Source organism: Cyrtonyx montezumae, unplaced genomic scaffold, assembly GCF_038088225.1.
Source record: "Cyrtonyx montezumae isolate F1298 unplaced genomic scaffold, pur_monq_1.0 scaffold_2, whole genome shotgun sequence".
In the NCBI taxonomy this organism is placed as follows: domain Eukaryota; kingdom Metazoa; phylum Chordata; class Aves; order Galliformes; family Odontophoridae; genus Cyrtonyx; species Cyrtonyx montezumae.
The window spans coordinates 46,722,761-46,748,987 of record NW_027071936.1 but is presented as its reverse complement, the minus strand read 5'-3'; the positions used below and the strand labels follow the sequence as shown (position 1 = coordinate 46,748,987).

Genomic DNA, 26,227 nt, shown 5'->3' with positions numbered 1-26,227 from the left:
TGAGATCATATTCACAATATTAATATAGGGCTGTGAAGCATGCAGCAGTTTTGTAATATTGTGGAAGAACATATTTTCCATGCATATGCATGTGTATATGTGTGTGTGCACATGCCACGAAATGAAGCTCTGACTTCCTCTGGAAAAGATGAACACAGCTGTCTTGCTCATCTCAGTCTCCTTTTGGGTTTATCTTTGGTATTTACAATATCATCTTCATACTTACCTTGAGTTTCTAGCCTTTATCTGTTGAACTTTCCATGCATGTTAATTGGCTAAATCAGGAGACTTGTAGCTGATTAATGTTTTCCCTCTGCAGCTGGAGCATCTAGAATAGGCATAAGTCTTTTGATGCCTCATTTACATCCAGTTCCTTTTTAAACAGACTTGCACTGTTTCTAGACCTTCCCATCTTTCTTCACCTGCCGTCAGTTCTTGTTGTGCCTCTCACTAGAGTTGTTATTCCAGCTGTGCATTTGCATTTCATTATTTTATTCGTGCAGCCAGATAAGAAAATATGAAACCCTCCTACATCAGCAGTAATGACAGCAGTACTCATGGGATAGCTGTTGGCAGGTTGATTCTTATTTAACTGTGTTAACAGTTTTGGTACTGCTCCCTGGTGGATGTGGACGTTCAACAAACACGTACAAAGATTAAGTTCCACAGATGGAATTTTTGATGTTGTTTTACGTTCAGGAGTGAAATAAAATGATTATCATCTCTTTTTTTTTTGGTTTTTTTTTGCCTTGCACAGAGGTCTTCCCCTGTGAGATGAGTTTTGAGACAGCTCTTCCTATTCTCTTCTGTACTGCGCTTTATCCAATGCGTGAAATGAATGTTGGTTTTGATGTGCTCAGTTTCTGGTTCATCCCAAATGCTAATGGTTATGTTGTTACAACTTCCCTCTGTACCAGCAGATCAGGATTAGAGATGAATCTCTATGACTAGAGACAGTTCAGGTGATTAGGGATCATTTCCTTCTGGCAGTTTGTCTGGTTTCTGCTGAAATATGAGGGCAACCCAGTGCCTTGTTCTACTTCATGTATTTGAATAAAACATGATTGCTGACTTAAGTGTATGGGGGAGTTAGAGTTTATAAATTATCATGCCAGTTTGTGTGAGAAATTCTTTCATACTGAAAAAAAGAATATGTTTTCAAGTAAGTGGAGGATTAAGCTTTAGGCTTCATATTTGCACTTCAATTAAAAAAAGTGTCCTCTGTCCAAGACCGTGTGTAGTCACAACCAGCATTTGTGAAGCTAGTGCAGCTACTAATCCCGTGGGAAAGTGCCAAACTTGTCAGCTTTTATAAATTGCTGTCTTTATGACAGGAAACTGGGAGGGGAAGGTCTTGTATCTGAATGGAACAGCAAGGAGAAAGCTGGTATGTTAGGCAGATGTATCCCTAAGCCTCTGTTCTCTGTGGTGAAAGCAACGCCAGGAGCAAGGGTCTTGTTGAAATATTGGATGGAGTCCATGAGAACTCTGTAAGCATCCGGTAAATGTTTTGGCTGAATAAGAAGACCTCTTGGAGGACAATTGGAAACAAGGCAGGTCTTTTGTTTTCTTTTGCTCCTGTTCAGCTTTCTCTAAACATAGCAACTGTTTTTACATATTTGTTGGTAGTAATGATGTGCATTCTCTACCTTTACCTGAACACATCATATGCGGTGAATGGTTTGAGACTGAGTGTCAAGCCATTGTCAACATGGCAGTGAGTCATACTACGGAGTTGGATCATCCTTGTATCTTCTGATATCTTCAGGCAACAGGAGGGTTACTGGGCGTTTCCTTGATGGTCTGCCTGTAAGCAGCAGAGGCTAGCTTAAGAGCTTATAATGCAGAACATTTCCCCTGGTATAAGCATACCTGTCAAGGATGAGTAGGAGCCTAAACTTCAGCTTCCATTGAGTTGATATTCCCCCTCACATTTGACTTTGTGATGTGAAATATTGAATATGACAAGGAGTACTGTGGGGATATCTGAAGGGCTACAACAGTGCTCCTGTGGATTTGCTTATTCTACACAGGTGATGGGTTAAAGACCTAAAGTTTAACTCCAATACAAAATTTTTAAACTGGTGTAAAAAAGCAACAGCTCTGTTGTAATCTGTAATAGCATTGGCCAGAGCAGATATTTTGCTCAGTGCTGAGTAGCTTAATGAAATGGGAAGGAGGAACCTGGTTGATACACATGACGTACGTAGCCCTTTGGCAATGACTGTCAAGTTCAGCTGTTTCCTTTGCAGCAGAAGCTTTATCTGTATGCTATGAATTGCTCTTGAAAAGAATACCTTTTAATGTATGCCACTTTTGTTTCCCTCTGTGTTTTGACAGCAAGTGACTGGCAGAAGTTTTGGAGACAAGGACTTTCGTTCTGGTTTAGAAAACGGCATTCTTCTTTGCGAGTAAGTAACACAGTTTTGAGTCTTGAGCACATTCTTGACTATAGATTAAATGAACTTTAGCTAGTATGTCTGATTGCTGGTTTCCTTTTGCAAGTTTTGACATTGTGCATGCTGTCTATTTCACTGCAGCATCCTTTCAGAGCCAACACTATTTTGTTACAGTGAGAATCAAAATGTGGCATAAAGAAAAGAAGTTTTACAAAGTGCTTCCCTCACTTCATCCCAGCTCCTTAGTTGAGTTATGTAAAGTGAAAATGATGTTTGCTTTTTGGTTTCCTTTTATTTTAAGATGTTAACCACAGATTGGCAAACGGTGTTCCACACCTGCCTAGATGTCTCTGCTCCACTGAAGTGTTCTGGACCAACGCCAGGTTCAAGCACGGTCAGGAATTAACCATCTGAACACCATCAATACTCAGCAGCTTTTATAGTTTCTGGAAAGTTTATACATCCTCTGAATTTTACCTAAAGGTGCATTGGAATTATGTGTTTTGTAATTTTTGGACAGGTGATATGAGTTAAGTTCTTTATGTTTCTCTCTGTGGTTTTAACAGCAAGTTTTTCAGCAGCCTTCCAAAAACGTGTGATCTCAGATGCCACAGCTAGTGACTTTAAAGAGAAACTTGGAACTAATGCTCCTAGTTCTTTGAAAATCCCAAGCAAGATGTCAGGAGTTTGGGAGAACGCACTGACCTGAATCATATATATGTACTACTTTCTTTCCCTGGCAGAGTTGTTACTGCAGTGGGTAAAAGCTGTCTTTCCACACCAGAAAGTGAAGCTTGTGCAGGAGAACTGAATGCATATTGAAATTTATGAAGTATATCTCCTGATACATTTAGCTGGAGTACTGCAGCTACTCATTTTTCTATACTACGAAGGGTGCTAGAGCATGGAGTTTGTTTTCAGTAGTATGGTTGAGCTTACATTCTGTAAGTCAACTGTGGGTAACTTACAACAGCTGTGAAACTTTCTTGTGCAAGTACTGCTGTATATCTCACAGGTGTAATTAATCTGCTTGAACTTCAGCTGCAAAAGGGGGAAAAAGCATAAAGGAACTGACCTTGTTTAACTGTAGTTGCATGTCTTTGCTGAGGAGTAGCTTTGAGAAGAGAGAAGTAGTTACTGTTGATCAAATGTATAACTCAGGAGGAGCATGGTGTGCACTCCTCTGTATGGAAGGTTTGCCCCTTGTACAAGGTCTTACTCCCCTGTGTTCAACAGAAGTCACCTCACAGTGCTCTTTAAATGTTGAGATTGAATTGTGTTGCATGAAAAATAGGAGAAGTGTATTTCAAGATTTGATTCTAAACTTATCTGCAAGTACACAGTAGTAGTCTGATTTAAATGCTGTTGATGGAAATGTTTTGTAAATTAAACACTTAAATATATGTTTCTTTTGAGGCTGCGAGATGCAGTAGCAAACAGGTCAAGGGACAGTGCTTGGTTATACTACTTAATTCAGAAATTCTGGGCAAATCAGTTGTCCTTGTTGACCACCTGTGGATCAGTGCAGACCAAGCTGTAGGGCTCTGTGTCCTCAGACATAAGAGGCTGTGTTGTCAGTGTTGCACACAGCACATGGCAGCTATGGTTAGTAGATAAAATTCTACTAGGCTACGGAGCATTAACAAGATAGCTTCCACTTTGGCCTTGATAATGATGAGCAATTTGAGGCCAGTGTTAAAAGCATGCTCCTTGCTGCTTCCGAGTTAACTGTAAGTACTCAGAAATTTGGAAGTGTAACACTGAGAACTCTCAAAGAATTTTTGAAAAGCACAAACTTTGACCTCTAATTTTTGTATCTCTCTCTCTTTGAAGCTGTACTAGTAAAGTTACCACAGGCAATGTCTCTCTTAACCACCTTTGTTCCAGTTGACCTCAATAAGTGGATGAAAATTGCATCTCAAAGTCTCTGAGAAGCTACCAAAGGCACAGAAGGAATTCTAGGTGACTTAGATTTCTGAAGATGTAAGAAGTCATTACCTTTATCCTGGTTTATCTGATTTGTTACTTGAAAGTTTTAGGAAAAAGCTAAATTTGCTTCAGCTTACCCCCATGCAATAGCACTAATTGGTAATGTCATTAGGTGATAGCTCATGGCTGGACATTTGTGTGGGTGATGTTTGTTTGAGCTCAGAGTGGTGCTGACTTTCACGTGTTTTTTTCAGAGTTCTAGTTGATTGTTGCGTTTTGAGATGAGACCTGAAAGTGAGCCTGGGTCCTGAGGGAGCCCAGCAGTTAGAAGGCTGGAAACTAATCTCAGCAGGTGGAATCTGCCACCGTGTCAGGACTTGCCTAAACCTTGGACCCTGCAGGCTTTTTGTACATAAAAATGGAGGGGAAAAGAGGTTGGCACCCATGGCGGAGTCTAGTCTAACAGTTGGATTAGCCATGTGCCCAGGGAACATCTTTGCCTGTCTGCAGCAGGTTGCTGGTGCCTTACATGCAGTAGTGCCTGGCCTTGCTTCAGTTGGTTGCAGTGTCTGTGGTCCACACTTGTTTAGTGCAGGTTACTGTTTCAGCAGAGCAGAAAGAGAAACCTTTCCCTCGTTTGTGCACTCCTTAAAGGGATATTCCAAAACCTGTAGTGGTGTTCACAAGCTGTTTGTGGCATTTCCCTTCTCTGCTGACAAACCCTAGACTTATAAATCTCTCCCAGCTGTGGCTCTGGCAATTAGCAGACTACTGAGATGTGAACGCTTGAAGTACTACTGTAGCAGTCCACTGCAAACTCTGGCAGACATCATTATGCTGGTTATAAATCACTCATTCACATCTAGCAACCATACACATATTTCAATACATGAAAACTAATGTAACTATGCTGTGCTGGCAGCGTGGGCTCTCGGGAGGGATACTGTGCTTTGGCAGTCTAACTAGTGGGAAGCCTCACACTCAAGTTAGCCACAGGCACCTGCAGGCCCTCATGCCTGATTCCCTGGTATTGTTTGTAAGGCTGCTGGCATCTAGATCTGGCCTAATTATGATACTTTTAAATCTCGTCACACTGAGTTCAGGAGCATATTTAAACAGTACAGAATGCCATCAAGTTACATGGTGACAGATGGGAATAGCACAAGTCCTTTCTTCTTTCTGGATTTGAAAGCCCACTTGTGCAGTTTCCCTGACAGTACCAGCTCTGATTGTTCACCCAGCTGTGCTTAGAAGCCAATGACTACCACTTCTGTTTCTCTGAAGTGATTTATTTCATGGCTTTTTAGCATAGCTGTCTGACATCGGTGCAGATGGTGACTTCAGCAAAGGGTCATCAGCATAGCTAGGAGATGCAGTTCTCACTCCGTTCTTACTTTATGTATTAAACTGTTATATGCAAAGACTGAGGAGCTTCCTGCTGCACATTGCATGCATGGGCAAATGTGCCCTGCTGGGACATGACAGGAAACTACTTGATGGAGGAATACAACATCAACAGCAGCAAAAACCTCTAGAAATCCCAATTTTTGCTGTGGCACACATTCTTTTTCTTTTGATTGGTTGGTTTGTTCTATTTTCTTACTGTTACGTAGATTTGACGTTAAGATTTGACCCAGGTATCACAAGAAGCTAGAATTACTCAAGAATAAATTAGTTTGTTATTGTAGGGCTGAGTGTTGCTGTGCTGCAGATTCAGGCATCTGAATGAAGGTTAACTGCAACAGAAAAAGTATAAGCTATCTCCCTTCACCTGCTGTACTGATACTTCAGTACCTCTCCTTGCCCTGTCCTTCTGTTGCAAGTTTTCTCCTTTCACACTGGCCATTCATCAGTTAGAGAGCATGTGAGATTTGGAAAATCCAAGTTATTTACTTGCCTCTATAATGACTACTAGGGGGTGAAGTCCCTAGTAAGTAGGGATGTATAACAGGCAGCATTTATTGATAAGCAATTGGCATTATATTTTCCCTAAAGCCTTCTCTGGAGTCAACCAGTATGAGGAGTCCAGCCACCCTGTAAGTTTATATCAGTGTTAATGAGACTCCAGTGTCAGGGATAGGACCAAATGGTAAAGTTCTAGAAGAGTAACAACAGTTGGGATGCGGACTGTAGACAAAAGGCCTTACACTCAAAGCAAATCCAAATTCACGTATCTGCACCAGTGATTTGTCTTTTCAGTGAAGTTGAAAAGTGTTGTAATAGCATGTAACAACATAGGTTTCTATATGTATAACAGTTTATCTGTATGTTTTATGTCTGTATGTAAATTAATTTATAGCAGTAAGTGCAGCCATAGTAAGCCTTTGATTTTTCTCAAACGTGAAAGTGCTAACAAATGTTCAACTTCATAACTTGGAAAGCCATGTAATTATTACATAAAACTGGAGGAGTAGTAAACACATATGATCAAACAGAGGTGCAACTTGCATGTGCAATTCTGGACATGATTTTACGAGCATTTTTCCAAAGTTTTTCTTTTTTTTTCTTTTTCAAGGCATTTATTTTGTAGACTAGCACACAGTGCTGTGTAGCTTAGTAAAACGTGCAGAAACAATGTTTATTGTTTGTAGTTAGCACTCTGACCCTATAACCCTTTCTCTGTTTTTTGAAAGAGCAAATATAATGATGGCTTATTGCTCTTAGTTTTAGTCTTGGTTAAATTGGCTATGTACAGTGAGTGGAGGGAAAAGCTTTATCCTTATTCTTGTGCAAGAAAATGACCAGGAAGGGCCCTTCTCTTCAATCATGCATGCTCTTAAAAAAGCCTACAATCTTTTTTGTACTTCTAATTAAAAAAAAAAAAAGGTGAGAAGTTAGTCATATAGTCATATACATAGATTATTTTGATAGTAATTAAATTAAAAAATGAAGTGTGATTGTGCATGTGTATGAGCTGAAGGTGATTTTGATTAAGAATTACTTAATGGAATTTATTGTTTACTCTGTCATGAGAATAATTTTTTCTATAAATAAGAAATCTCCTTGGCTTGTGTTCCTTATGTCTCTGGTGATGAATGAGCTGCTTATTCTCGAAGAGCAGACTTTCTTGAGGTTTACATCATGGCTATCATGCATCTGACCAAGCTTTGGGCTGACATGAATGCTGTTTTCACTAAGAGCTGGATATGTGCCAGATCAGTGCAAGTATAATGCACTGATGGAATAGAAAAACTCTGTTTTGGAGTCAGTGGTAGTGTTAGGTATGGAACCCTATTTCAGAGCAGCTTTAGTTGAATGTATGGTATTTCAGTTTGGCTCTTTAAAAATCAGACTTTTCTTGCAAGCTAACATATTTTATTTAAAATTGCTCTATCATTTATGGAGACCTGGTAGGAGAAAACAAGCATGCAGTTACCTTTGTAAATTGTAGGATTTTGGTACATTGTTCTACTTCTCTGTCAGTGGTACAGGCCTGGCATCAATTCAGCCCTCAACTGTACAGTATACAATGCAGACACTTATGCTTAGTTAAGTTTTGTTTGAATTTGCTATTCCTGAAAACCAAGAAGGCATTTGAGTTTCATAGGCGTACTTGAAATTTTGAATGTGACTCATGCCTTAAGGTAAGAAGGGATTGGTGTTCTCCTGCAGTTTTTAGGCTGGGTATTGTAAAGGCAAACCATAATCAGCATCATGGATTTGGCATGGCTCCAGTTTAGAGAGACTGGCCCCAAGGCTCATTAAGCACTGAGATTTAGGTTCATGTGAGGACGTCTGAAAAAGTTTTATACAGACCCAGAGTTTTTCATCCTTAAGTTTTATTGCAACGTTAATATGACGAGCTTCTTATTAGTATAGCTTAGGCTGAGGGGTCATGGGTAATGTAAACCATAGTGTTTAGCTGCGTGCATGAGAAGGGAAGAATGGCCGTTGAGGGGCATGCTCAAGTACGATTAAAATGGCCTGTCTTTGTAATTATGCTGAAAAATTATGCATCTCAGCAGACTAAATAGTAGGGTTTTTCCAGTGCAGGTTTGTGAGTGACAGAGCAAAAGGCTCTGAACACTGATCCATTCAAACTGAGTTTTGCTGAAGTGCAAAGCAAGGTAATCCTGTGAGAGGTTTCAGCTTTCCAAGAGTGTATGTTTAAGGGCTTGTTTTGAATGAATACTTCGGGTAATTATCCGTTCTTATTGCTACCATGTAAAATTGAGTTGTAAATCTGAAGGTACGTGAGATGTTCTACATGTCATTCATTGTGGCGGTAGGTTCTGTATAATTAGTCCTTGTGAAGGCACAGTCTTCCCTGTTGCCTTTCTTCTTTGAAAGACCTCTGTCTTATTCATGTTTCTAGTTGCCAGAGTATGGCTCATGTTATGCTGAATTTGGCTTGACTTTCCTTAGCCCTACTGGTTTGCATAGCTATTTATTCCCTTTTCACTTATCAGACCGGACTGTGAGGGCTTTATATGACAAAGGCAGTTCTGTCTTGCATGTGAAAAAAGCACCTTGTTCATCTGACACTAAATAAATAATAACAGGGACATCATTAGCAATCACTCAAGAATGTTTTCACAAAAATATTTTTGTGACCTCTGGAGCAACTCTATATTTTGAAACTTCTTCACTGCTTCCTTTGCAACAAAGTGTATCGTCATTTTGTTATCTGCTCTGTATCAATGTGTTTTGTTTGTATTTAAGATTAATAGTGAGGTTTTTTTCACCTTTTCATCTATTTTGGGCGTGTTGGAGCTGCCACTATATAGCACAAGTTTAAAATACATAGATTCTGAAACTGTTTTAACTGATAAATTGTCAAGTACTGCAAAGCTGTTTGTTAAAATGTAGATGTCTCCTTGAAAGTTTACTGTGGATGGGATTTTGTCAATAGGATTTCCTGAACTCACAAATATGAAATACCTTTAAGTTTAGGTCATTAGTCAGCTTTTCTTTTTAGGAATATGATCTGCCATTGGAGCTATGAACTCTGTTGGATGCATATCCATTTAGCCTGGATTCATCTGTGAACCGCACATCATTTCAGCCTTTCATTTTTCCATTTCTGAAGCTTATGCTCTGAAAATTTTCCTCTTAGAAACAGACTTTGTGGAGGCTGGATTTGGCAGCCATCCTCCGAATATTTTCTTAACTGACGCTTTCTTGCAAGAATTTCATGTACAGTTGTCTTGGTGCTTTTCATTAGATCTTTTATCAGCTGTTGCCTGAAACGCCTTCTTTTCCTGGCAGAAGCTTTTCAAATTCTTAATGGGTGATAAACAACCCCAGGAAGGTCTCATAGGTTAGTCACACGGTAGCTAGTACTGATTTCAGCCTGTCTGTCCTACAGCAGAGATACCTTATCTCCTGGAATTTCAAGCCTTGAGGACAGTACCAAATAAAGCAATTGATTCTTCCCATATGTACCAGAGTTGTTTTTCTCAAGGGGAAGGAAGTGACCTAGCTTCTTCCTATAAAAGTGGTAGTGGATCAGCTTTCTATTGCCATTGTGTGCTGATGTTTCCATAAGGTAAGGCTGCTCCTGAGCAGTGTCTTACCAAGCTGCACCTAATAGCTGACTGCCAAAGAATCTAAGTTGTTGCCTGGTCCAGAGAAGGGATAGATGGGATGGATGTGTGAATGGTGTGTTGAAAATGGCAAGAGAGCTTTAAGGAGAGAATGAAAACAGAGGACTGACCTGACTCAGGACAGGTGTGTAAATTCTGTCCAGAGAAGCTGGACAGAAATCCTAGCTGAGAGTTTGAAGGACCTTGGTGATGGCTCAAGTGCGTGCATACAAAGACTCCTGTTCTACATATGGAACCCATAGAGCTTTGGTTTTACCCTGTGTTATTGTTTTTCGGGAGTTTGGTGGGATTTTTTTTTCATATTATATTTGAATTCTTTCAAGAACTGTTCTACCTCATCTTTTCTCATCTTGCTATATTTTTGCTTATTCTACTGTTAAAATGTTTATTGAGATTTCATTGTCATTTGTTCCTTTTGGTTATTTCAGAGACGTGCAGGAGGTATCAGATACCAGAATTCCCTCAGTAGGAAAAGTATTATAGTCTTTATATTTGTTCATTCCTTTTTTTTTTTGCTCTCCTTCATGTCAATAACTTTTAGCAACAGTAGTTGTTAAGACTCTAACATGTTTTCTGTGTGAAGCAAGTTGCCTGAAAGCTGAGGATTTTTAGAAGTCCTCCATAGCCTTGTTTTGACAGTCATCTCCAGCATGGGTCCTTAACTCAGCTCCCAAAAAAGGCTAAACCTGGGGAATGTACATATGATCTCCTTTTGAGAATAGCACTGAAGGACACTGTTTCATGGTGTCTACTCCCTCACCATCTGGTGTAAGACTTGAAGTTAGCAGTATCTTATTGAAGGGGGAGGGAAAAATGAAAAGTCATGGAAGTCTTAAAAATAACTGCTTTTTTCTTTTCTCAAGACAGCATAGTTGGACTTTTCCCATTCATATCTGGTTTCCTAGATTCCCGGTTGCAGGAATATGAAAAATAGTACCAATACCTTAAAAAAAAAATCCAATTTTTATGCTTCAACTCTGACAATTTAAAAAGTAGTTCACCAAATTCTACATAACAGAATGTGGTATGTGGTTGTGTAAAGTTTTTGTTGTTTTCTTTAGAGGATGAAAATCTGTTTGTGGGTTTTCTTTGCTTGAAGAATATGACTCTACAAAAAAACAACAACAACAACCAAACACTGAATACTGAAAGTCTGTGCTTGGGAAAACCTGAGCTTGCAACTTGTGGACCATTATTTTTGAGGCAGAACTGGGGGGCTGATATTTACATTAAGAGCAAACTGCATGTCTGCCTTTGGTACCCTCACAGGGATAAAAATACCTGAACTTTGGTCATTTGTGCTGCACAAGGAAAAGGACTGCCTCCTTGGAGGAGAAAGTGTGAGAGACAGGGTCAGTAGAAGATAGGAAGTACTCAGAAAAATGGGTGGTCATTTAAAGTCTCAGTGCAGTTTGTTATCTGGCTCTAAACTTGTCTTTGAACCTGCCAGCAGGGACCTTGGTGACTTCAATAGACTGATCAACATTGCTGATCTGCCCATTCTAAGCAGGTGTCTGAGGCAGAGGGTTGTATGTGTGTAATTACAGGTGTTTGTTCAGCAGGTGCCTTAAGCATCTTTGTGCTGCGAGTGAAAAAGTCATTTCAAAAAGTTAGAGGAGGCTTTCATATTGTGAGACATGGACTGTGTGCTTTTTTGTCTCAGTTTTTGTCCCATACTTGCAAAAGTGATGGAAGTGATTTGTCTAACCTGATGGACAGGGCTTTAGCTCATTGTTGTGTATATGGGTCACATTGGTTTTCTGCCCTGTAGTACGAGAGTGATAGGGTTAACTTTTGTACTAGAGATAGATGTTGTGAAAATAAAGCATAGAACACTATGTATATGTTACAGCTGATGTGGAAGCTAATGGATTCTACCTTGTTCCTATAACATTTATTCTGACAGAAGAATGTGAAGTTGTTTTGCCTCTTTTGTGGGGATGGAAAGGATATTTATCTCAGAAAATTTTCAGAGATGACCCATATGGCTGGAGTAGAGGTGCTGGAATTGTTCCCCTGTCTGTAGATGCCTGTAGCGTAGTCATCTAGACTTGCTGTGCAGTTAAGCGTAGAAAAAATACCTGTTTCTGGTTACAGTTATGTCATCTCGTTCCAGATGCCTGCAGTCTATTAGCTAGATGGTGCTTTGCCAGGTACCATGTGCCAAGGTTTTTGAGTGGTTCTGGTGGATTTTTTACAACATCTTATTTGAGTGGTAAGGGAAAGTACTGCAAAGAGCAAATATTTATAAACAGATCAGCTCACACTGTCATGGTCAGGGCTATGGCTGGGAGAATGACATGGCCAAGAGCTGTAGCTGCATAGGGCCTGCAAATGGAGCCAATGTAGTGGCTGTAGGAAGGGCTGGGATGCAAAAATGATCTCTTCTGTGAATTTGAGTTTGTTCCCCAGGGGTCATGTCTTCACCTCTGAATGCACTTAGGGTGAGGGCTGGGAGCATGGCAAAGCCTGGAGCTGCTGTTGTGGCAGGTCTGGAAAGGGGCTGCCACAGGAAGGCCTGCGTCAGAAAGCATTTTCACAACAGCAGGACTTTCCTATGGGTTATTGCTGAGGGCCTTAGGCCAGGTCTGCGGAGCAGCATGGATGGGTGTTTTCTTGGCCCTGTATTTTGACAGAAACCTGCTGGAGTTGATAAAATTTCACGTATCAAGACAGAAGCTATATATCAGTCCAAATAGTGCAGAAAAAAATAAGTTTGTGTGTGTTGGCCTCTGTAAGAAGAGGTGTATTCAGTAGCTTCAGTAGAGAAACGAGCAGATAGCGACTGTGGAACTGAGGGCTGACACTGTGACGATGTGTAAACAGTGCGGCTTCTCAGCCAGGCTGATGGCCGGGCGAGCTGGCGACACTCAGTGTTTTGGCATCGGGACTGTTGCTCTAGATGAAGCAATAATTCAGAAGCAGCCAGACTGCTCTGGAAGAAATCTGCCTTTGGCACGTTCTTCAGTGGGCCAGTCCTGGAGGTTTTAGTGCCAGACCATTTAGAGATGTTTCCAACAGGAGGTAAACATTTTAATAATAGAGACCTTTCTTCCTCAGGCTTTTCCATCCTGCCCTGGCCCATTTCCTCCCACTTCAGACTCCAAACGGTGATCTAAAGTGTTGTTTATTCCCTGCTCTTTTCCTTCCTCTCATCTTACCCCCCCCCCCATATTTCACAGGGAACCCTGTACACACCAGTCTGAGAGTTCATTGCAAATGGGCTTTGACTTTAGGGTTTCCATTGAGACCTTTTCACTTTACTTTCTGTTGTTATTTATGGCATTTGGTATGCTCCTGCAGTATGTGTGATTGTGCCTGGTGTATTCATGTATTAGTAGTAAAGAAAATTGGATACTTTTGTTAATGTTTATTTTTTTCCTTGGAACAGAATAGGCACTGTATATTGAAGTCACAACAGAACTACAGTATTCAGGAAGTGCTGTGAAGAAAAAGAAATCTTACATTGCCTGTTGCAACAGCTGAATGTAAAATATTTGTTTATAGGACTGCTGCTTTGCAAATCTGAAAAATAAGTTTGTGCATTTGAAGAAAACAAAGTGATTTTTGGAATAAAATTATGATTATAGAGAAAGAGACGTATTATTCTTTTTGTGCTATTCTATGTATCTGGGGGTTAAAAAAGGAGTGTTGGGTTTATGTATATGAAGTATATTCTCTCATCTTTTGTTTTCTAGGACGTGAGAGTTCTAGATTTTATCATAAGCAAAAGTCAGGAGTAATACAGCAATTTTTATGAGGCTGAGTTTGTTTTTAACTGCAAGAAGATAAAAAATACATATATGACCCCCCTGCCATTTATGCTGTTCTCTGCCACTCATGGTTATAGTAGGCTTCTGAAAGGGGTGGCTCCTGAATAGATGGAGTGTCAGCACAGTGGGAGATTTCTTCTTTTTCATTGTGGATGCTCTCATTTGTAGAGTTTTAAGCATTAGAGTTTTAAGCATATCAACCTTTTGTTGATATCTTTCAATATCTTGAATTGGAAGTGATTGTCTTGATCTGATTATTTTCTTCCCAATGATTGGGATGGAATTTTCAGCCTTTGGATAAAAAGCATGAGATTTTCCATTGGGAGAAGAGTGGCAGGGAAACACGGTTTGTTACAAGAGGATTTTATCATGAAAATTCCTCACCCTGAAGTGTAGAAACTGTCAGACTGTTCTTCCTTGGGATACTGAGGATGTTTCTTTTTGTAGTGTTTCTTCATTTCAGTGATGGAACCTGGGGTATGTACATGTATTTGCAGGAGAAGACAGTGGGATGAATCTTTCCTAGCCATACTGAAATGTTTATATGCTGGGGACAAGTGTTTGACAATTTGGGTTTTGTGATGTAGCACTCATAAATACTCCTTTCTCATAACAGGTTGCTGAATGCAATAAAGCCAGGATTGGTCAAAAAGATCAATAGACTACCAACCCCTATTGCAGGTTTGGTGAGTATATCAAATGGAGAAAAATCTCACTGCTGCTTTTTCTACCTTGTTTTTGTGACTGTCTGATCTAGATAACAGTTACTTCTGTAGTTCAGACTCTCCTGATTTACTGAAATCTGAACACTGTAATACACTGAAGGCCTTCCAGTCTTTTTCTTCCAGAAGTGGGAAGTATCAAGAGGGAGGTTGTATTTTTAGAGGAAAATTATCTTGGTTATATGCTGTCTCACTTGCATGCTTTTCAAATGGTGACCACAGAAAGGTACTCTTTCAAAAAGAAAGGGTAATGTATTTTTCTACTTTCTCTCCTCTGCCTTTTCCTCAGAATGCCACAGTCTACAGGTAGCATTCATTGCAGGACTATTTAGGGAACCATTTGCACATAATCTGTAAGGGCAAGGAAGACCACAGAGAAGGTGCTTACAACCTGTACCCTGAAACTGCCCCTTAAGGCACTTCACTTCAGCTGCTTCTGGTGCTCAGGAGGTCATCTCAGAGGGGCAAGGTCCTGTTCCTGCTGCTAGGAAAGAACGGGGGTATTAATGGATGCTGGGTCAAGTAGGACTAGTGACAGAAATATGGCTGTGTTTATTTATTTAATTTATTATTTATTTGTATTTTTTGCCTGGAGATGTGACTGGGAATGAATGATCCTCTTGGACATGTGGAGGCTGACCATCCTAATTTTACACAAATGATGACCTTGCATACATAGATCCTTTTTGTTTCAACACTACTGATGTTTTAACTTAGTTGTATAAGGTTCAGAACATATTATTTGTTGATATTTGAGATCAGTGTTCCTTTATAAACAATTAAATAAAACTTTTCAGTGTGTTCAGACTTTTAAGTCAGTCCTTCGTGCTCAGTCCTCGTGATCAACTGCTTTGAAGTCGGCACAGCCGGAGCTGCAGTGGCTGATTGAGGTACAGGGTGGGTTTTCGGGAGGTTCCTGTCTCTCGGGAACCGAGTGAGAGCAGCTAGTCCCAGCAGACCCCGGCAGCTCTCTCTCGCGAGAGGCTGACGTGGCGTAGGCGTTGCCAGGGAAACGGCGGGGGATTTAAAACGGTCAGAACCCGGAAGTACCGCTCAGTCCTCGTGATCAACTGCTTTGGAGTCGGCACAGCCGGAGCTGCAGTGGCTGACTGAGGTACAGGGTGGGTTTTCGGGAGGTTCCAGTCTCTTGGGAACCGAGTGAGAGCAGCCAGTCCCAATGGCTGTTCTCCCGAGAGGTTAACGAAGCGTTAACGAGGCATAGGCGTTAACGAGGCATAGGCGTTGCCAAGGTTTCAGCGCCCTGGCCCACACCCCTCAGCTGAATAGGGCTGAAGGGGTATATCCCTGAAGGGCTCAGGGAGGGCAGCGAAGTATCACATTACAATTCATATCTATATATATATTATTATAAACTATTATTTATTTATTTACTTCCAATTTTTTCATTTCTTTGTTTTTATTTTTTTTTGTGCCATGGTCTCTACAAGACAGAGGGCTTGCCTTAAGAAGGCTGTGGCGACCCAGACAGAAGGTCTGCCTAGAAGTGTGGCTACACAGGTCTCTGGTTGCAAGGAGTGCCAGAGCCTGCTACTGCTGGATGAGGGTGCTAAGCAGTTCTCCTGTGCAAGGTGTGGGCAGGTGGAAGATCTGCTTAACATGGTGGTTGAATTGAAGGAGGAGGTTGAGAGACTGAGGGCCATCAGGGACTGTGAGCGGGAGATTGACTGGTGGAGTAACTCCCTAGAGTGCCAGAGAGAAAGGCACCAGGGAGATCCCCCACAGTTGGTGGTGGACTCCCTGACCTGTCCCCGTAGGGCAGAAGGGGGATATCTGAGGGATAGGGAGGGCTGGCAGAGAGTCCCTGCTCGGTACCCTGCTCAGTACCGTGGGCAATCTCCCCCTCTGCCTCCCCAGTGTCCCCAGATACCCCTAAGCAATAGATTTGCAGCACTGGAAGTTGAAGAGGTGATAAGGGGTGAAGTGCAGGAAGATTCCCGCAGGAGGTCACCAATGGCAAGGCAGTCAACTCCGTGCATTGAGACTGCTGCTACTAAAAAAGAAAGGAAGGTGATCGTAGTGGGTGGCTCCCTTTTAAAGGGAACTGAGGGCCCCATTTGCAGACCAGACCCAAACCGCAGGGAAGTGTGCTGTCTCCCTGGGGCTCGGATCAGGGACATTACTAGAAGACTCCCGGACTTGATATGCCCCAACAACTACTACCCATTACTCATAGTTCAGGCAGACTGCAATGAAATATCTCAGAGAAGTCTGCGAACTATGAAAAGAGATTTCAGGGGATTAGGGCGATTAGTTCAAGGGGTGGGAGCACAAGTGGTGTTTGCTTCCATACCTTCTGGGGCGGTGAAGGACACAGAATGGGCTAGGAAAACACAGGTGATGAATAATTGGCTGAGAGGTTGGTGTAGAGATAGACACTTTGGATTTTTTGACCATGGGACAGTTTATTCGACTCCTGGCTTGTTATCTGTTGATGGGATGCACCTGTCCCAAAGGGGGAAACAAATCCTAGCACAGGAGCTAGCTGGACTCATTGAGAGAGCTTTAAACTAGCTGTGACAGGGGAAGGGGATAAAACAGGGCTCACCAGTAAAGAGCCTAAGGAGGCTGTGCTGGAGAAAGGGGTGAGGCAGATATCTCAGCTGAAGTGCATCTATACCAATGCACGCAGCATGGGCAATAAACAAGAAGAGCTTGAAGCCATTGTGAGGCAGGCTAACTATGACCTTGTGGCTATTACAGAAACATGGTGGGACCTCTCCCATGACTGGAATACTGGGATTGATGGCTACAAGCTCTTCAGAAGGGATAGACAGGGAAGAAAGGGTGGTGGCATAGCTCACTATATCAGAGAGTGTTTTGATGTTGAAGAGCTAGTGGTTGGAAATGACAAAGTAGAGTGTCTATGGATAAGGATCAGGGGGATAGTCTTTAGGAGTGACATTGTGGTGGGGGTCTGTTATAGACCGCCTAGTCAGGATGAATAAATAGACGAGGTGTTCTATAAACAACTTGTAGATGTTGCATGTTGGCCAGCACTCGTTCTCATGGGGGACTTCAACTTCCCTGATATATGCTGGAAATATAATACTGCGCAGAGGAAGCAGTCCTTGAGATTTCTAGAATGTGTGGATGATTGCTTCCTGACACAGCTGGTGCAAGAGCCTACCAGGGGAGATGCCTTGCTTGACCTACTTTTCACTAACAGGGAAGGACTAGTAGGGGATGTGAAGGTTGGAGATTGTCTTGGCCAGAGTGACCATGAAATGGTGGAGTTTGCTATTCTGGGTGACGTCAAGAGGGTGACTAGCAAAACTATTACCTTGGACTTCCGGAGGGCAGACTTTGACCTGTTCAGGACACTTGTTGCAAGGGTCCCTTGGGACTTGCTCCTGAGGGGTAAAGGGGTCCAGGAAGTCTGGATGCTTCTCAAGATGGAAATCTTAAAGGCACAGGAGCAGGCAGTCCCGGAGTCCCGTAAGTCAAGCTGGAGGAGAAAAAGACCAGTGTGGATGAACCGGGATCTTTTGTTGAGACTCCGAGAGAAAAAGAGAGTCTATGTCCTCTGGAAGATGGGTCAGGCTACTTGGGGTGACTACAGAGAACTGGCCAAGATCTGCAGGCAGAAAATTAGAAATGCTAAAGCCCAGCTTGAACTTAGACTGGCTACTGCTGTAAAGGAGAACAGGAAACCCTTTTACAAATATATTAACAGCAGGAGAAAAACTAAGGAAAATTTCCCTCCTTTACTCAACGAGGCAGGGAGTGTAACCACAGATGATAAGGAAAAGGCTGAGGTTCTCAATGCCTTCTTCACATCTGTCTTTAATAGACAGAACAGTTGTCCACAGGGTACTTGCCCTGACCTGGAAGTCCGGGACGGGGCGCATAATGCACCCCCTGTGATCCAAGCAGAGACAGTCAGAGATCTTCTCCTCCATCTGAACTGCCACAAGTCCATGGGGCCAGATGGGATCCACCCAAGGGTGCTGAGGGAGCTAGCAGAGGTGATTGCCGAGCCGCTTTCTGCCATCTATCAGCATTCCTGGTTATCTGGAGAGGTCCCACAAGATTGGAGGCTTGCCGATGTGACTCCCATCTACAAGAAAGGCCGTAAGGAAGACCCGGGGAACTACAGGCCTGTCAGCCTGACCTCGGTATCAGGGAAAGTTATGGAAAAGATGATCTTGAGGGAAATCACACGACACGTGCATGGCAATAAAGGGATCAGACCCAGCCAGCACGGGTTTACCAGGGGCAGGTCATGCTTGTCCAACCTCATCTCCTTCTATGACTGGGTGACCAGACAGGTAGATGAGGGAAAGGCTGTTGATGTAGTCTACCTGGACTTCAGCAAGGCCTTTGACACGGTCTCCCACAGTATTCTCCTAAGGAAACTGGCAGCCCGTGGTGTGGACAGGTTCACTCTTCTCTGGGTGGAGAACTGGCTGGAGGGCCATGCCCAGAGGGTAGTGGTTAATGGAGTTAAGTCCAGCTGGCGTCCTGTTACGAGTGGTGGCCCTCAAGGGTCAGTTTTGGGGCCCATCTTGTTTAATATCTTTATTGATGACCTAGACGAGGGAATTGAGTGTACCCTCAGTAAGTTTGCAGATGACACCAAGTTGGGAGGATGTGTCAATATGCCTGAGGGTAGGGAGGCCCTTCAGAGGGATTTGGATAGGCTGAACAGCTGGGCTGAGCTCAATGGGATGAGGTTCAATAAGACCAAGTGCCGGGTCCTGCACTTTGGCCACAATAACCCCATGCAATGCTATAGGCTTGGGGCAGAATGGCTTGAAGAATGTAGAGAGGAAAAGGACCTGGGGGTGTTGGTTGATGCTCGGCTCAACATGAGCCGGCAGTGTGCCCAGGTGGCCAAGAAGGCCAACAGCATCCTGGCCTGTATTAGAAATAGTGTAGCCAGCAGGAGCAGGGAGGTGATCATCCCCCTGTACTCAGCTCTGGTACGGCCGCACCTCGAGTACTGTGTTCAGTTTTGGGCCCCTCACTACAAGAAGGACATTGAGGCCCTGGAGCGTGTTCAGAGAAGGGCAACAAAACTGGTGAGGGGTCTGGAGCACAAGTCTTATGAGGAGCGGCTGAGGGAGCTGGGATTGTTTAGTCTGGAGAAGAGGAGGCTCAGAGGAGACCTTATTGCACTCTACCACTTCCTGAAGGGGGGTTGTGGTGAGGACGGGGTGGGCCTCTTCTCCCTGATAAATAATGACAGGACGAGAGGGAATGGCCACAAGTTGCGCCGGGGAAGATTTAGATTAGACCTCAGGAAGCATTTCTTTTCTGAAAGAGTGGTCAGGCACTGGAATGGCCTGCCTAGGGAGGTGGTTGAGGCACCATCCCTAGCGCTGTTCAAGAAGCGTTTAGATGAGGTGCTAAGGGATTTGATTTAGTAGTTGGGTAGGGATAGTGATAGGAGGATGGTTGGACTAGATGATCTTATAGGTCCTTTCCAACCTTATGAACTTAAGAACTTATGAACTTAAGGCCAGGTCCCTCAAACTGTAGATTGACAGACATGTTTCCGCATGAATACTGCATAGTCTTTCTGTGATGTTTTCTTGTGTGCTTTTCTTTTGTCTCTAAAATCCCTCTAGTTCTTTTTCATACTCAGTCCCTACTGATAAGTATATTTGGAATAAGCTGCTGCAGAAGATACCAGTAGAGCACTTATCTTTTCCTTTGCTCCCTTTAATAAAAGATTCCATTTTTGTTACTACTGTTCTAAGAGGATGATATTGAATTACATTGTTCTGTTACTTATTCATGATTAAAATCCCAAAGGTAAGGTGGTTGTTGGAGGAAAGTCACAGAAAAAGTGACTGTGTTGTATTCTTCTCATTTCTTGAGATAAATCTCTCTATTGGAAGATATGTCTTCAAAGCAACAAGAGAGCAGTGGTTTACAGGCTGTTAATGATACAGCAGATTAATTTCATATTGGAAGGTGATTTTTCTTTTTAACCTTTGTACCCACATCCTCTAGCAATCTTCAGTAATTCTTTTTCTAAATATTTTTCCTAATAAAGTAATTCTAAATTCTAAATATTTTTCCTAGTAATTTTTCCTAATAAAAACAGGCTATTAGAAAAGTTGACTTGTGCTTCTGGCTTTTTAAATTTTACTTATTTTACTAATGGGTGTTTTTTACCTGCTATGTGTGTTCTCTTCCAAACACAGACAGCCTTCAAAATGGGGCTTGACTTTAAACATGTCTAGCCCTGTACCTGCTGACATTTTTTGCTGTTTTTATTTAGTGAGGGGTAAGTGGCTTCTTCAGTGATAGTGTGCAAATTTAAAATGACTGAGTGTTGTTCTCAGTTGAAATGTATTTATGATATAATATTTTGAAGTATAGACATCACTATTGTGTTTGAGCACATTGTGTATCTTTTTCTTTTCCCTCACCTGTACTGTGTCTGTGTGCTTAAAATAAATAAAATTGACATTACTTTCCAGAAACAGTATACCTCTTAGTTGTCTGCATATGAGGGACATTACTTTATTGCTGATTTTTCTTTATTATCTTAGCTTTGGTTGGCTTGACATAGTATACGTTAACTGTTCCAGTATTTTCACCTCAGTATGTGTGGTTTACACCAATACTCATAGAAATACTCTAGAAGCATGGCTACCTTATTTGCTTTGAGTACAGCGTGTGCTTTTGAATTTCTAGATACTCCTTCTGCCTAAAAAGTGTAACTTAATCATTCTATTTTAATTTAATCTCAATAGCTCATTTAGTATACAGCAGTATAGAGTAAGTTTGTAGTAGCCGAGATGATAAGTAGATTTTTGTTGATAGAGAGCTGCACCTAAAGCTTAGGAGTAATTGTAAACTTACACATTGTTGTTTTAGATTCATCATTAAGCTCCAGAGGCATAAGCAGTCACATATAATGTTGGTCTACAAAATGTCTACTTAGGTCTAGTTCTGTTCTCTGAGCCCTAGTCTATTTTTTCCTTTGTTATTGTAAGGACAAATGAAGAGGTATGCTGTATTGAAAGAAAACAGAGTAAATTCTAGGCCTTTATTGTGGACATACTGAAGTATTCGTCTGGGAATATTGTCAGCTGAAAAAAAAATTGCCTGTATTTGGTGTTTGAGTGATTTCTTATAACACTGCTGTGAAGTTTTGTGTGCAGCTGGTCTAGTTGATGGATTAAATTGTTCAAACTTTTCCTGGTGTTTAAAGCTAGATGAATCCATAGTTATTCTGAAAATCTTACCAGTGATTTCCTGATGTGGTTTAAGAAGAATGGCTTACATTGAAGACCTTTTGTATACCAGAACAGCAATCATGTTGCAAAGTTTATTGGTTCATATTATTGTAGTGTTAGAGTGAGGACTCAAGGGTTTGTACACCTCTGTAGTAAGTGCAGGCTGTATAAATAGACAAAGATGATCTTTGTCTGGTTGCAAGTCTCAGCCAGGATGTGGACTGTATGCAACATTACATATAAAATTACATGTGCTCAGCTTGGCAGGCCTGTTTCTAATTCGCTTTGATCTCCAAAAGTGCCGACTGGTTCTGTTATCACACTAGAGATGATGCATTGCTTTAATGAAATAAAACATAGAACCAATGGCTTAGTGTTCAGACTTGCACCGAGCAATAAATTTGATAAAATGCTTTCTTATTCTTGTTCATTATCCATTAATCCAGAATGCTCTCATCAAAAGGGAAATTCACAAAACATCCAAAGAACATATTAAACACATGTAGGAATAACAGGCTTTGCTGAAAGAGCCATGTTACTAGAATAAATTTTCTCATGCTAGAAAGTGATACTGAACATCTATTTTTAAGGCTGTCAGGTTTCCAGAAGTATCGTTTCACATATTTAATTGTGCAAGCCTGGAAAAGTATTTTAGTCACAATGATGGCTTCTTAGAGTACAACAAATGTGATTATACTGTAAGTGGTTTTTACCAAGACAGTTGCTGTTGGTTTCGTTCACTTGGTAGGACGTTCGTAGTGGACACAACTTATTTTTAAGGTTTCAGTTTGTACAACTGTGGAATTATATATTCCATAAAAATAACACATTTGCAGCTTTTTAGGTAATTAGGTAATCATTGCTCTCTAATGCTAACTATATGTTAGCTAGCTATCCTTTTGCTTAAAAAAATTAAAAAAATCCTAGTTTTTTCTGTCTCTGAATAATATCACTCTGTGAGAAAAGAAATTGTTTCTGCCTTATCTTTTGCTTGACAGGGTTTAGGAGAGTTTATAGCATTACTTCAGTTCCTTGACCAATCCCCACCGGAGCTTAGACACTTACTTCAGAGACTGTGTGAAAGAGTCTCACATATAATAGAAGGAAGTAGCCAAGACAAAGTTAAAGGGCTGAACTTCAGCTTGTATCTTGGCTCATGTTTCACCACTTCTGAACAAAAATCTGTTTACTGTAGTATCCGGTTTTCAGCTTGTGTATGGGCCTCATCCTTGCAATATTTATATGATTTAGCAAGGCAAAAAAACAGCCCATGTGAAAATCACCTGCTTGCATAGTTATTGCACCAAGGTGAACGGAACTGTAACTTACTGTTTAAAAAAAGCTTCCTTTGAAAGCAAGTGTTTTTTTGTTTTTTTTTTTTCCTATTGATTATTTTCCTAGGAAGTTTCTTTTGGCAAAATATTCTCTGGGAACTTGCTGTGAACCTTATTAAGAATAGTTATCTGTCTGATGTTGCTGGTAATTTGCTTTTATGCTGTCTGTTGCATAAATTGATGTCGTATGATGTCTCAACAGTATTTGAGAATTGTATTAGCTTTCAGGAATTTGTACATTGAATTAAGTTCAGAAAATTAAGTTATTTTTCTTCATGCAGATATGAACCTGAAAATGCAATTACAAGAGACGAATATACCATAATACTGTCAAAAATGATTTGAGGAGGATTTTCAACTGATATATATTATTTTTATTAATCTTCCCAACTGTACATGTTCCCAGCTGTGTGTTGTTGTTTTCTTAAAGGAAGAATAAGAAGACAATTTTTCTTCATTTCTCACTCTCCTTATAGTACTTCCTGGGAAGAAAGAACTTCCATTGTAATATCTAAATGCGTAATACATTATAATTTCTGTTTCCTTATTTTGTACTTTTGATATCTTCTGGACAAATTCATTTGCCAGTGCAGTTGTATCATAGAAAAGTCCTGTTGTGTAAGTTGTGGTACATGAGAAGTAAACAGAAGCAACATTTCCTGACTGTCTGAAAACAGTAAGTTCTTGGCACTCGTTTCCCAAATGCATCTTTGTGAACATTGATGGAGAGCAGAACAGTAAGCATCATAATAAAATTCTATCAAACTATCTTACTATGGTTCCTATGGATCTCTCTGTAGTAGTTAGTTTCTGTTCACTCCCTGTGCCCCCTATCAGTTCTGATGTCTGAGTGTTCGACTAGAACCATATTTAGGGTAAGTGTTTGTAAACTGGATCTGTGCAGAACAATCAGTCTACAGCGACAGTGCAGTTAATTCATCAAAAAAGATGAAAACATCCGTCAGTTCAAACTTGGCAGGAGGCATAGAGGAAGTAGTGTTGATAGGGAAATAATGAAATGCAAACCAATATAAACTAAAACTTTAAACTGAAATTCAACTGCTGCTTTTAGTCTGAATTGAAAGTTCTTATTGCTCCCAATTAACCATACAAATGCCGTCCAGAAAACATTGTCTTCTTTCCATTTAGAGAAAAAGTTGTGAATCAAATGCAGAGCACAGTGTTGGCATCTTGTTTAACATATTATTGGTTGAAACGGTTATATTTGCTGTGCTGTTGTATTCGGTTCAGAAACTCACTTCTGATGCTTAAAACTAATCGTCCATTTAATCCACTGCTGTGCCTGGGTTGAGATTTTGTTGGCAATTTCCAAGTTTATACTTTAATGACTTCCAGGTGTACAGATGTAAGAGAGGCTGAAAGGCAGTTAATAAGAGGTAACCCATCAAAAACCAAGAGTGAGGGACACCTTTATTTCTTGGTTCTGAAAAGGAGATTATTCAGGTTTTTCTGTGCACTGTGTACTGTAGATCCCAGACAGCACTCTCAGACCAGCCACTATGCTGTCCTGAGCTCCCCTCCTGTAGATGCTTCTTTGACAGCTGTGTGTACAGTGCACTGGATAAGCTAAGCTGTTCATTGGCTGTGATCCCTATTTGCAACTCCAACAAGATCATCTCTTTCTGCCATGCTTTCGACTACTGTCCCGTTAAAAGCTGAAGTCTGTAATTACAGCATCCTGAGCACCTCACATGGTTTCCTTGTTGGTTAGGATGGCACAAGTCAGTGTGTGTGGAGGTTTGTAGGGCATGTGCTTTGCACCACAGCCATAGGCAGGTGCAAATGTAGTTGTGTGGTTGAGACCTGTTCCCAAAGTAGATGGGTTAGGATTCAAAGGTGCAGCTTCACAAACAGCTTAACCTGTGTCCCGAGCCTGCTGAGCACTGCCACTGGGAATGTCAGGACTTGTTTTGGCCAAGTGCTAATAATATGTGTAAGCTCTTTGTTGGAAGGATCATCTGCTGGTCTGTTTTTGTCTAACACCTCACCCCATGAGTCCTGCTCCGCAGCCAGGACTCCTAGACAGTATGTTAATACAAATAATAAATAACACTTACAAAAATACCACAGGCATTCCTGTGTCATTCAGAGCCTGTTTTTAGACTGCTCTCCCCACTTCTGTTTTCAACCATGACTTTAATTGATATTTTATATAATAGGTATTAACAGTTAACTTTATTCACATTAAATAATTTAAAATGTTGGCATGCAATTCAGAAGGAAGGAGAGCTTTTTCTGTATACACACCCAAGAAAATGGTTGCAGTGGAGCAGTTCCTTGCTGAATTTTTTTGTTTCACACCAATGGTTTTATTGCTCTGTGAGGGGTTAGCTAATTCCCACAGTTCAGAAAAGAGTGCTCAGTTAAAACCAAAGGATCTACCTGTTTGGGACTGTCAGGTGACTTCACAGAGATGTTGTTTATAAGCTATACAAATAGAAGCTTTGACTAATGATTGTTTACACTGTTTTTTGGATGCAGTAGGTTTAATAAAATGAAGGATTCCAAGCATAACATTGAAAAAAAAGAAACCACTGTGGCTGCTGAAAACCTAATGCTGGGTAGCTGAAATGTGAACTTGCTCTTATCATGGCATTAACCTTTACTATAAATGGCAGAGTCTTTGCATTGGGGAGGGCAGCTGATTTCCAGCAGGAGTTCATTTACACCCGTGGAAAGTACAGATTGACCACTGCATTAATCTTTAGATTTAGCTCCTTCTGCGAGTTCTGCCATGGTTTGTACTGCATTGGTTTGCTGGCTGTAGTCAAGTGACTATTTTAGAAATGACAAACTTTTAAAGAACAAACTTCTAGTATCTTTAAGTACCAGAAGAATAATAGTTTCACCTAATGCCAGGAGATGCTGTCCCTTCTGGCAACCAGATGAACTTCCATCAGCTTAAAGCAGTTACAAGGCTGTTGCTAAGGAGTTTAAACTTAGACACAATCCTAAAGTTATTGGTCAGAATCAAAGGACGCAATAACCTGGGAAAGTGTCTCACTGAAATCTCCAGTTTAAATGTTGTTTGTGGTTAAAACTGTAGTAGATATTCTTGCTCCCTAATTCTGGAAAGCCACTCACAGGTTGCAGCCTGTAGGTCTGTGCTATAAATACAGTCTTATCCTCAACTGTCTTTTTCAGTGACATGCAGCCTCGGCACTGGGGAACAGCTAGATCCTGGTACTTATTTGTCAGAGTAAGAGGTAACTGCATTGTAAAAAGAGTTGATCAAAGTGAAAATATTTGCTCTATTTACTACTACCCCTCATTCTTACAGCATCTGTGA

The 26,227-nt window shown here is 41.1% G+C and overlaps 1 protein-coding gene across 8 annotated transcripts in view; it reads left to right on the top strand.

The window, feature by feature from the left end:
* The window catches only part of LIMCH1 (LIM and calponin homology domains 1), a 166,745-nt gene that overhangs the window by 56,866 nt on the left and 83,652 nt on the right, over positions 1 to 26,227 (top strand). For all 8 annotated transcript variants that reach the window (XM_065737084.1, XM_065737082.1, XM_065737083.1 and 5 more), the window contains exons 2-3: positions 2,341 to 2,411; positions 14,264 to 14,333. In XM_065737084.1, coding sequence (XP_065593156.1) covers positions 2,341 to 2,411; positions 14,264 to 14,333 — 141 coding nt within the window. The remainder of the gene's footprint in view (positions 1 to 2,340; positions 2,412 to 14,263; positions 14,334 to 26,227) is intronic.